Genomic DNA, 12,659 nt, shown 5'->3' with positions numbered 1-12,659 from the left:
CCATTATCTAATTTATTTTGACTATTTTTGGAATTCTGTTCCAGGGTGTGAGTTACTCTCAGCTTCCCAAACGAGAACTGCAAATAGGTGCTTCAGAGATTTGCTTAGCCTCGAGGTTTTTGATTTGTTCAGAAGGTTATTCTAAGCCATAATATTTGACAATTTTCTAATTAAGACATTATGTGCAAACATGCACTTTTCAAATCATGATCAGTAGGAAGAATGAATGATGGCAGACGGTTTATGCCTCGGTCCAGATACTGTACGTCCAAAAAGTAAAAATGAAAGAAGCCTTTAATAGTACCTCTACTTCACTTTAATCGTAACCTTTTTTTTTTCTCGAAAAAATGAACAGAAATTCAACAAAATCCATAGAAAAATTAAATATTGACATGACATTATAATGAAGTAGCAATAAATACAAGTAATTACATAAATATACACAAAATTTCTTGAAACACAGACTAATACTGCCATTTTGAATATGAGGCATGATAAGTACTTTATTTCAAGAGCCTGTTGGTATGATATGAGGAATGTGCTTTGCTGTATTTTCCATTTGCATCATAATCTTGAAAGTAAAGACCAGGAGAAATCTAGACTCCGGAACCAAATTTTGGAAGCATTCCTTCGTCCTTAGGAAGGAATGTTCAACTTTTGAATAACTACGATATTTTGCCATGTAAACACTGTGTTCTGTTTTCACTGAATCAGCCATGATTTGATCTTATGCTACTTACCAATACCCATGTGGGAGTCATTATGAGGAATACTTCTCATTAGTAAACAATGTGTGGTAAAAAAAAATGTACTCACTGCTGTGTTAACAGGCCCTTAAAATAAGGTGTGATGTCAGTACAGACATTTATGACCAGAAGGAGACAGACAACTGGGTGGGCTAAAGGCAAAAGTTGCCCCTAACCACAAATTCTATATGAACATTCTCTACCCCCTGAAAATGATGGCGAGCATTAGGAGGTAGAAGATGACACATTCCCTGGATCTGTGTTTAGGGCCATCAACTGCACTGGAAAGCATGGTTAAGCTTAGCCAGCAAAAATCCCTCAGAGAGAAAGAGTGTGTATGTGAGAGAGAGAGCAAGAGACAGCGAGAGAGGAGAGAGGAGAGAGAGAGAGAGAGAGAGAGAGAGAGAGAGAGAGAGAGAGAGAGAGAGAGAGAGAGAGAGAGAGAGAGAGAGAGAGAGAGAGAGAGAGAGAGAGAGAGAGAGAGAGAGAGAGAGAGAGAGAGAGAGAGAGAGAGAGAGAGAGAGAGAGATACAGCAGGGGGCCAATCATAACAGAGACTGAGGTAGACACATTAGGTTGGCTCAGAGAATGAGCTCCGGATACAAAACACTAATAACTTCCCCTGTGGTCACAGGTATCATGTGTTCAAAATACGACATTAAAACAGGACCATTCTCTTTAAGTTAAGCAAGTTGTATGATGGATACAGTATATGACGACACTCCAAAATCTTTTTTTTTAATCACATCTATGACACACTTTCCATTTAACTTAAGTATTAGATCCAAAAAAAACTGCTTGTGGAAAGAACATATATATATATATATATATATATATATATATATATATATATATATATATATATATATATATATATATATATATATATATATATAAAACTGAGAATTAAAAAGCAAGGTGCCGTAATAAACACCTTCCCTACATTAAATTTGAATCTTTATCTCACGTCTCCCTTGTCTTGCCAAAGCACCACTGTAGTGTACGTTATGATTGTTCAATGGCTGGTTGAGTTGTGTTTTGTTCCAAGTGAGGTATTGTTGAGCATAGCATATTTAGCAACTCCAAGTATTTACAAAGCAAACATTATCTAACAAAATATAAATATACTCATATCAAGCACCTTTGGAGCAGAGAGTTTTAAACCTAAGGGTTTGGTAAAAGGAGACTAAGGAAATCTGGGTCAAAACCTCCGCCAAATGGAAAGACAATGGCTATTAGCTCTAATTTCCACAACATTGGGTAAACGCTTTATTTCACAGTCCTATCTTAGCATCTATTTACTCTGTACTTGCTAAAGTAACATAATAATTTGTTAGGATATTTTCCATTGTGTTAAAGGGATGATTCAGGGAGATTTGAGTCATCTTACTAGTGTTCATATCTTTGTTGGAGCTGCATATTTGAACTGTAAAATAAAGTGTCAAATTAAGATTAGTAACTGCTCTCTAACAAACCACATGTGCCTTGAGACAAATTGAATTCTTGATACAAAAGCCAGTTTTACCAATTAAAAAGATGTATACTTCCCCAAAGTACATAACCCAAATATTACCCTACGTAGGTTGGTGCATTCATCTGGGAACACCGAACCTGCTGGGGTCACGGGTCGTTCTTTGGATGATTACAAAACACAAGGCATTGTATATTCCTGATATACAAAAACATTCATGAGTATTTGCATATGAACAATGATTGGCTAAGTGTGCGAATACAAAGCGCTAAGACACAAAATAAATCACTTTTTTAAGGTTAATGCTATATACAAAAGGTAAAATGGAAAAAAAATATCTTAAGTAATAAATTAACTTTAGAAACAATATTTTACAAGCTAACTTTGATTGTGACACCATGTGATCCTGAATTTTTCAGTACTGTATCGAGGACCAACAGCAGATTTATGGTAATTAGATTTTTTTTTAAAAATAAAAAAATAAAAAAAATTATGGTCACAGCTGTCAATGAAGCAGTTTGTCGTGTACTTATTTGGCATATACCTTGTAAGTGAGCATATCTTCGATGTTAAGTGCAACAGAAATACATTTTCCGACTGTTTGATAAACAATGGCCAAACACAGGCACCAGAGTGTGTGTGTGTGTGTGTGTGTGTGTGTGTGGGGGGGGGGGGGTGTTATTAGGAGTTGGGGGGTTAAAGGTGAAGGTAGAAGAAAGGATGTGATTTGTCCGCCACGAAAGTGATACAGAGTTATCCTGCCCCTTTAGACTTATGTGGCATTGTGTGTTTGGCTTGGTCATGCAAAACAAAAAAAGGAAAAAAAAGAAAAAAGTTTTAGCGTTGAACATCCTCGTGTGGTGAAGAAAAAAAATGAGACTGTTTGAATGAAGGGAGGGTGGCAGAAAAGGTATGATGTATTTTTATGAGCGTACCGAGCTCCATGGGTCTGTGCTCCAGTGAGGGCTAGACGGGCACGAATGAGTATTGCACTGCTCGCGATCGGGCGGCTTGTCGAGAATCTCGCAGCTCAGATCGTTAAAGCGGTCGCCATTGGGACGCTGGCACACCACCAGCCTCGTCTTTATCCCTCCCCCGCATGGCTTGGTGCACTGCAGACGACAGGAGAACAAGTTGTGAGTGTAAAAAAAAAAAAAAAAACTGCAACTGTAGGACCTTTTTCCACAAACATGGCCCACATACTTCCGCTTCGTCTCAGTAGGGTAAAGGGTTCTCCCCATTGCCCACACTGGTAACAAGCCAACTTTTCGTCATCTTTGATTCTGTCTGTTATAACTAATTTTGTATTTCAGCTCAGCGTATAACACATTACGAGTGTTACCACTGACATATCGTTATGTTTCTGTTGTCAGACGACTGCGCAACTATAAAACAGCCTCTTGATCAAGGGTCAGAGAATGCTAACTAGTGTAACCGAGCATATTTCTGCCCGCTGCGAGATTCAGATTGTACCACACCATGAGGTAGCATGGCCGACCCCTTGGCCGAGTCTTCTTTACTAGTTTACAATAGTCACCCTCTCCCGCAAGCGCCCCCTCATGCTTTTTCTTTTCTTTTCAATTTCCCCCCTTTTTTCCCCCCGATTGTATCTGGCCAATTACCCCGCTCTTTTTGGGGCATCCCGCTCCACCCCCTCTCGGCAGTGGTGCCCCCAAGGGGTGGCCAGGGGTGGCCATGGCCACCCTGATACTAGTCCTGGCCCCCCCGCAGGCCCCCCCCAGCCACGAGTCGCATATGCAGAATATGCTTCTGATTATGCATAATATGCTTCCATCTGATATTTACATTAGGTGCTGTTCATTTAAATCAATAATGTAGATTTTTCATTATAATTCATGTCAAAGAAAAAAATGTTAACTGTACCGATATTAGTCGATGCATTAACTGTAAGAAAACATTAACTGTAAGAAAATAAGAAACCAAAGTATTTCAGTATGCGATTCCTTAACTCTCATATTCACATTTTTCAGCTAGCCTACAGAGCATAATAGAATTCCTGAAATTCAGTCATGGCTTTTGGTTTTGGTGTGGCACCCCAAGATTTTCAGTCGCCCCATTTGGCCACCCCTATGAAACATTTCTGGGGGCGCCACTGCCTTTCTGCCGATCCAGGGGGCGCCCCAACTGACCAGAGGAGGCGCTAGTGCAGCGACCAGGACAAATACCCACATCCGACTTCCCACCTGCAGACAAGGCCATTTGTGTCTGTAGGGACGCCCGACCAAGCCAGTGGTCACATGGGGATTCGACCCGGCGATCCCGTGTTGGTAGGCAACGGAATAGACCGCTACGCTACCCGGACGCCCCGCCCTCGCACTTCTTTATTCCCACGCCCCGAAGAGATCTGCACACTTCCGGATCCCACCGCTGCCACCAATGTAACCGAGCATATTTTCGCCTGCTGCGGGTTTCGAACCAGGGTTGTACTGCATGAGGCACGAGGCACGAGGAGACGTCGCTAACCGCTCGACAAAAGGGGCCAACCCCCCCTGGCCGATCGGCCAATGGGTCGTTTTTTAGTAGTTTTACACCAGCAAACCATGGCAAATAGCAATTCAGGGCTGTTAGCATTTTGTGACCCTTGATCAAATCACCTTTTCATAGTCGTACAGTTGAACCATTAAGCTACGTCACTGATGACACCTGTATTGTTTTATACACCATGTTGACATATAAAATAAACGATCACAGACGGAATCTAAGGTGACACGAGGCGTAAGTACGTCGGCTATGTTTGTGAAAATTGTTTCATGTGAAAGTTAGTCTCTGACTTGCATGAACACTTCCAACTTTTAACTTCACAGATCAGATGCTGGGTAATCAAAAAAACAAAAACAAAAACAAAAACAAAAAACAAAAAAAATCTCTTATTATTAGCTGTTTAGAATCCAAAAGTTTTCTCAAACTCTTTTCTCTTCCTAATTCAAAGTACACTACCGTTCAAAAGTTTGGGATCACCCAAACAATTTTGTGTTTTCCATGAAAAGTCACACTTATTCACCTCCATATGTTGTGAAATGAATAGAAAATAGAGTCAAGACATTGACAAGGTTAGAAATAATGATTTGTATTTGAAATAAGATTTTTTTTACATCAAACTTTGCTTTCGTCAAAGAATCCTCCATTTGCAGCAATTACAGCATTGCAGACCTTTGGCATTCTAGCTGTTAATTTGTTGAGGTAATCTGGAGAAATTGCACCCCACGCTTCCAGAAGCAGCTCCCACAAGTTGGATTGGTTGGATGGGCACTTCTTTGAGCAGATTGAGTTTCTGGAGCATCACATTTGTGGGGTCAATTAAACGCTCAAAATGGCCAGAAAAAGAGAACTTTCATCTGAAACTCGACAGTCTATTCTTGTTCTTAGAAATGAAGGCTATTCCATGCGAGAAATTGCTAAGAAATTGAAGATTTCCTACACCGGTGTGTACTACTCCCTTCAGAGGACAGCACAAACAGGCTCTAACCAGAGTAGAAAAAGAAGTGGGAGGCCGCGTTGCACAACTGAGCAAGAAGATAAGTACATTAGAGTCTCTAGTTTGAGAAACAGACGCCTCACAGGTCCCCAACTGGCATCTTCATTAAATAGTACCTGTTAGAGCCTGTTTGTGCTGTCCTCTGAAGGGAGTAGTACACACCGGTGTAGGAAATCTTCAATTTCTTAGCAATTTCTCGCATGGAATAGCCTTCATTTCTAAGAACAAGAATAGACTGTCGAGTTTCAGATGACAGTTCTCTTTTTCTGGCCATTTTGAGCGTTTAATTGACCCCACAAATGTGATGCTCCAGAAACTCAATCTGCTCAAAGAAGTGCCCATCCAACCAATCCAACTTGTGGGAGCTGCTTCTGGAAGCGTGGGGTGCAATTTCTCCAGATTACCTCAACAAATTAACAGCTAGAATGCCAAAGGTCTGCAATGCTGTAATTGCTGCAAATGGAGGATTCTTTGACGAAAGCAAAGTTTGATGTAAAAAAAATCTTATTTCAAATACAAATCATTATTTCTAACCTTGTCAATGTCATGACTCTATTTTCTATTCATTTCACAACATATGGTGGTGAATAAGTGTGACTTTTCATGGAAAACACGAAATTGTTTGGGTGATCCCAAACTTTTGAACGGTAGTGTACATCAGTACATACCTAAGGGGCCACAATGACCTGTGCAAACTCAGTGTAATGAGTTCAGTAGTTTACAAAAAACCAAAAAACTAGAAAACGGTCTTCTCTTACCTCTCCCCAGTTGCCGTAGATCCACTGTGGACAGGGTCCTGACTCACAAGAGCGCTGCTCAACGGGCTTGGCGCGCTCTTCACAGTTGTTGGCAGAGTAGCCGTTTTCGTCCTGGCACACCACCACGCGTCGCTGGAAGCCCCCAGCACATGTGCTGGAGCACTGCCGTCGCAAGGAGAGGAGAACACTCTGTCAGACAGATGTTTATGCAAACACGCGTGCAAGGTGTATAAAAGGCGCCGATGATCCCAAACAGATCTATTGTGTGTTACACAGACACACAAACGCACAAAAACAGCAGTAAATCAGTTAAAAGAATGTGTCGTTGTGGGCAAATAAGTTCTTATTTAACAAGTTGGTTACATTGCCACAGGAATTAATTTGGTCCCCACTCTCATAAAATGCCATCACTTTATCACATAATCGCAGGAGACATGTCAGCAAAGCAGAGTGATTTTGACCGTGTCTCACTGCAATATTAAAATAAATATCCCCAGGATAAAGGAAGGAAGAGTTACCAGGAATAGCTTTCGTTATTTCCAAGAATTATTCTGAGGAAAGTCAAAGGTATTATAGGGAAAAGACTGGCTAACCCAGATTTTAAAATAAGCTGAACAACAGAGAACCCCAACCACATGGGGAAATATGACAAACTTTTGTGTCATGCTGTTCGGCGATATTACATCACACTGGATGTCGTGACGAGCTGACATTGAAAGAAACAGGTCAGGGAGAACAAGGCCTTATTTCAGGGAGTAAAGGTTTAAGACACATAAAAAGATATGAAATAAAAAATTTGATTTGGGTAAATATATATTACATTTGAAGTGAACTAAGCACTGTTATCAATGCATTGTACGGTTGTGAGTTTGGGATTGTAGAGTTAGGTAGGGTAAAAACTGAACCCATGGTAATGTGTCCCTTGTGAATGATATGATAGGTAATCAACTTGGGAAGGAAAAAAAAAATTTTTTTTTATACCTGCAGAGGCAGTCATGCTGTCTTAGTTTGCAAAAAGCACAGAAACTACTCATTGCTTGTGCACTACAAACATGACAGACAACTACAATGAACACACCAATAATGGGTAATGGTGTCTAACTTGAATAACTTTAAGTTAAAGATTAGTCTCCAACTTAACACGAAAACACTGATCTGTCATTAGTTGAAAATTTAAACAGATATCTTGATGAGATGCCTCACCGCGCCCCAGGGCCCAGTCCTCCACTGGTGGGCTTGTGTGCGGGAAGGGTTCCTGTTGCCATTGGGCAAGGACGGGTAAGGTCTGGAGTCGCTGGAGCGGGAAGGGCATTGGGACATGGCACAATCCTGCTCTGTGTTGGGACGATCATCTGGATCACACTCACTGGCATTTACTTCCTGGTCACTGAAGTTGACACACAGCACCTGACGTGTGGTTTTTCCCTGGCCGCAGGTTACTGAGCACTACAGACACACACACACACACACACACACATAAATATTCACAAAGTGATAGGATGCAACAGCTTGGGTACTCACATTTGCCAAAATTCACCTCCTTTACATCTGGTGTCACAGAGCGGAGGTGCCATGTTTTAACCTTAACACTAGTTTCAGGGACAAAATAAATGCTTGCTCAAAATACATTCCTTGCACAGGCAAACAAAGTTCACTGTATCTATCTTTCACCATGTCAACTCTTTTAAGTGTGACCAAGGCGACAGCTTTGCCAAAAACCTCCTGACAGTGCAGTACCTCTTTAAAGGACCCTGTGAAGAATCGCTGTCCCTTCAGCAAAATAATACAAAGCAAAGTTTCTGCCAAGCACTCATACTGCTCAAATTAGCCTCACTCCATCCCAGTCTCGTCTCCCCTCGTGTACAAGGACATCTATAATACTTACGCAGCTGATGTCAGCTCTAAGGCCTAGTATGGGATAACACTGTCCAGAGATGTTCCCCATCTATCTTTACAAAGTTGGGAACCCCACATATTAGTTACAGTGCACTTATAGCAGGGCTGTAGTGAACTGGTGTAATCCAACTAGACAGGGTTTAGATAAACACGTATAAAGTTTTATGGTATGCTGTTGGATTATGTACGGTCAGTCAAACAGTCCGGGGTTGGGTCTCTTTTAGATTATATGTAGCCATGAGCGAACTACTTCCTGTTTCCTACTTCAGGGGTCAATGAGTATCTTTGGCATGGCTGTGTGCTCATGTGTGTGTGTGTGTGTGCTTGGTGACCAGAGCTGTTGTCTGGCAGTATCGTATCACAGGCGCTCTGTTTGATGAGAACCATCTGCAAACAGCACTGAAGACCCTCGCTGTAGCCAGCGATGAAGAGGAGATTAAATCCTCTCTACAGCCCTCCTTGGACAAACATCAATATATACTGCATGTGCAGCTGTACCGATTGTCAGTGGAGGTGTAAGATAATGCAGATTGATTAATGCCATACAGGAAGAAATAAACCTTTTAGGAAGGCGAACATCTGGATACCAAAATGCATTGCGCAATGGATGTTCAGTGGTGCTGACAGTCTACACAATAAGACACAGACCCAAAGGGAAAATGTTCACAGATTCAGTGTCGCATAAGTTTTGCTATCATTTTTTTAAATTTTTATTCAGGGATGGGGGTTAGGAAGGGGTCTGACCTCATGTCTTATCAGTCTCTTTCTTTGCTCACTGTTTTGCATACAAAACAAGACTAGGTCAAAACCTAGCAGCTGGACCGTTGTATGGTCAATGTTCGAAACTGTGGCTAGTTGTTCGAAGGATAGTCAGTGATAGTGTCTATAATGTGAGTTCCTGGATATTAAATATTCACCTGCAATTTTCTGTAATGGTCCCAGTAAACATTTGTTATTCAAGTGTACTGAAGTAACATATCCCATGATATGGTTAAGCTATGTTCGAGTAAAAAGAAGGCTATAAAGGCACTTGCAAGAACAATACTTTCCACTCATATCTTGGGATGCTGGATTTGAAAGAGAACTTAATTTTATTGTAAGTATACCTGTTCTATTTATCTGTTATCTGTGTCTCCCCCTCCTCTTTCATCTGCTTCTATCTGCAGATTTTTCAAAGACTCGCTCTGTATTGACAGGCAAATAAAAAAAAAGAAAAAGGATTGCAGCCGCTGATAGTAACATGAATTGTGCATCACTTGCAACCACTACCTGCATCGTCTCAAGGTCCGATTCACAGAAGATATTGCGCAAATGATATTACAACGCAAACACACCCATAAAGTTTTGCAGCCATGTGCAATTTTCCCTTGTTTTGCATCTAATTGCAATTATCCATGTGGCAAAGTATAACTGGTGGCTTTGTGCCGAGAATACAGTCGGCAGGTTCAATGTCATTCTTGATGTCATCAAGTATAGCAAGAATTGTTAGACCTGGAGACCTGTATCTGCGATTGAGTTCGGTCTCGGTTAAATCAAAAAGTGATAATTCTCCTTCGAAATATCGGCTCATGAGCACGCCTGGCATGACAACGCCTTTGCCTGGTTACAATCACTGCTGCCATGACCACTGGAGAGTCTGGGCATCAGTTCCCACCAACTCTCTGAAGGTGTAATAATGTTCACTCTAACTGCATCTAGCTATTAGTGCTGGTGTTTGTGAATTGGACTTTTTTGCAATGAGGCTCATTTGCATAAAAAGGGGCCAATTTTGAGCCAAATGTATACATGTTACCTAATTTAAATACATGCAAATAGAACAGCGGCACCGAGGAGCTATTTACTAGGCAGTGCAGTTAGGGGCACATTTCAACCTTTGCGGGTGCTTCGAGAACTAGTTTCTTTTTGTCTTATTTGTGCAGGTTTAGTGGCCGCAAAAGCCGCACAAATCTTTTGTGAATTTGCCAGTTGAGTGTATTGTCTGAGTGGTTGTTATTTGGGGTGATTTAACTGTGAGCTCTCACTCATGCCTCTCGGCGCTCAGCCGACCAATCATGTAACTTCGGTGACATTGATGGTCACCTGATCCAGCAGCCCAATCAAGTCAAATATGATCACTCAGTCAGTCACTCTAAACATGATCACTCAGTCAGTCAGTCAGTCAGTCAGTCAGTCAGTCAGTCAGTCAGTCAGGGACATTTATTAGGGCTGGCCCGCCAGCCAGTTTGGCCAAATAATACAAACGAGAGAGATAGGGGAAACATGAAAGTATGTGTATATCTATGTTTTCTTTTTTTCCATTCTATTTCGCTTTTTAAAACAATAAATGAAATAAAAAAATAAGATAAGAAAGTAGTTTCCTTACCGAGGACCATTCCAGAACTTTCCACTGTCCACAGGCCACGACAGAGCACACCTCCCTGGCAGGTGGCTTTTGCAGGTGGGCGCACGCCGACTCCTCTGCCACCCCACCCTGATTGTCACGGCAACTCACATAGCGCATCCGTGTCCCTTTTCCACAGCTGGAGCTGCACTGTTGTGCAGGAGAGAAAGGTTAAGTAGCTGCAGACAACTTAGCACACAGACAAATGGGTTGAAGATGCATAAAGAGAACCAACCTGTGTCCAGGAGCCGAACCTCCACTGGGTTTTGTGGCCCTGGTTGGAGGGGACTTTTGTCCCTGGTGGAACAGGGTGGTTGCTGGGACATTGGGCTAGTTCACAGTCCTATAGGAGGTTGGGGGGGGGCACTTTTTAGTCAGAAACATTGAGTAATGAATGAAATACATCCAAATCTGCTGATGTTGACCAAACAGCTGTTAAGAACAGATCAGCAGCAGACATTAGGTACTCCTTTTATGTATAGGGTTGGTCACTAGCAGCATTATTATTTTTTTCTTAGTCATACATTTGAGAGTAGTTGTGTTTCCCGTCAACCCCTTCCCCCCACCTTACCAAAAACAACATGAGCAGGGGTCCACCCCGCTAGTTCAAACTATGGATTGTGGCTTTAAGCCGCTCAGCATAAAGCCCTGATCCCTGTCATAACAGGTCATAGTGGAGTGGTATCCAGGGCTCCAATGCCAATGCTGGCGTGTTTCTAAACTCCTCCCTTTCACCCCCACCCCCCAACCCCCCTCTGGTGACCTCTGACCTACCATCTCTGGGGCTGAGGACCTAAATCAGGCTGCACAGGGGACTGAGCAGGCTCCACATTCCACACTTTACCTCCCAGCGGAGGCAAATAGGCCCTTGGCAGCTGGAGACCAGCTCTGCGCCACAGCCTTGCACTCGCTCGCGTGTTTCCTTTAATGCGCAGAAATGTTGATTTTTCTTCCTTTTTTTCCTTCTAGTGAATTCATGTAAAGCTGCCCCTCCCTTCAGCGACTCGTTCGTCTCTCCCTCTTTCCGAACACCCCAGCATGACGGCTGGGTTTAAGAGCGGGCGGCCTAGTGGCCCACTTCATGGCTGGCTGGCTGGAATCACAGTGAGGCGAGGCCACTGCTTCAGGGTCACTGACTCTGCTGGCCTGGGCCACAGAATTAGAGCTGCTGCAGCTAGAGGGGGGGCCTCATCCTGAGTGCATGCTAAGCCCCCTACAGCCTGATCGGAGCAAACCTCTGTGCAGCCAAGAGTGGATCTGTAGGTGTGTGTGTGTGTGCACGCATGCGTTTGCGAAGGGCTCTTCTCCATCATGTGCACACAAGCGTGTGCGCGCGCACACACACACACGCACGCACGCACGCACGCACGCACGCACACACACACACACACACACACACACACACACGGGCTCTTTTCACGTTCAACAAAACATCTGTAAAACTATCCAAAACATGGAAAAAGCCCAATTTACCCACCACATTAACATATGGAAGGTCTGGGGGGCAGTAACGCATTAAGAAATAATCAGCAGATCAGCAAACACCAGCATTTCTCTTCAACAAGGCAGGTGTGCAGTATAAATAGGAAGTCATAATATTTCAAGAGTTCCCTACCTTCAAACAACTCACTCTTAATAATGTCCATAAAGTGAAAAGTGTGATGTGTCTGTTGTTTATGCTCATTTTGAACTTCAAACCGCTTAGAATAAATGTATCTGACACCAGGTGTGTTCTTGCTTTTTATTTTTAGGATTTGAATGAGTAATTCTGAACTAGTAAAGGACACCTAACAACAAGCAAAACATCTCGCAGGCTAAAATTATTCGTTATATCATCCCGTTGAGGGATTTTTTCCCCAATTAAATTATGTAATTTTTTTTTTTTGCTGCTTCTATTTTCGTGCCCTATGCT

General features: G+C 42.3%; 1 protein-coding gene across 2 annotated transcripts in view; it reads right to left on the bottom strand.

The window, feature by feature from the left end:
* LOC130108301 (A disintegrin and metalloproteinase with thrombospondin motifs 9-like) overlaps positions 1-12,659 on the bottom strand; it is a 65,230-nt gene that overhangs the window by 27,376 nt on the left and 25,195 nt on the right. For both annotated transcript variants that reach the window (XM_056275192.1, XM_056275193.1), the window contains exons 24-28: positions 10,983-11,090; positions 10,730-10,897; positions 7,675-7,917; positions 6,472-6,633; positions 3,153-3,329 (exon numbers count right to left, since the gene is read on the bottom strand). In XM_056275192.1, coding sequence (XP_056131167.1) covers positions 3,153-3,329; positions 6,472-6,633; positions 7,675-7,917; positions 10,730-10,897; positions 10,983-11,090 — 858 coding nt within the window. The remainder of the gene's footprint in view (positions 1-3,152; positions 3,330-6,471; positions 6,634-7,674; positions 7,918-10,729; positions 10,898-10,982; positions 11,091-12,659) is intronic.

This window comes from Lampris incognitus, chromosome 2 (assembly GCF_029633865.1).
Source record: "Lampris incognitus isolate fLamInc1 chromosome 2, fLamInc1.hap2, whole genome shotgun sequence".
Taxonomy (NCBI): Eukaryota; Metazoa; Chordata; class Actinopteri; order Lampriformes; family Lampridae; genus Lampris; species Lampris incognitus.
Note: the sequence above shows the minus strand (reverse complement) of the source record. Positions and strands in the feature narration are given on the sequence as shown.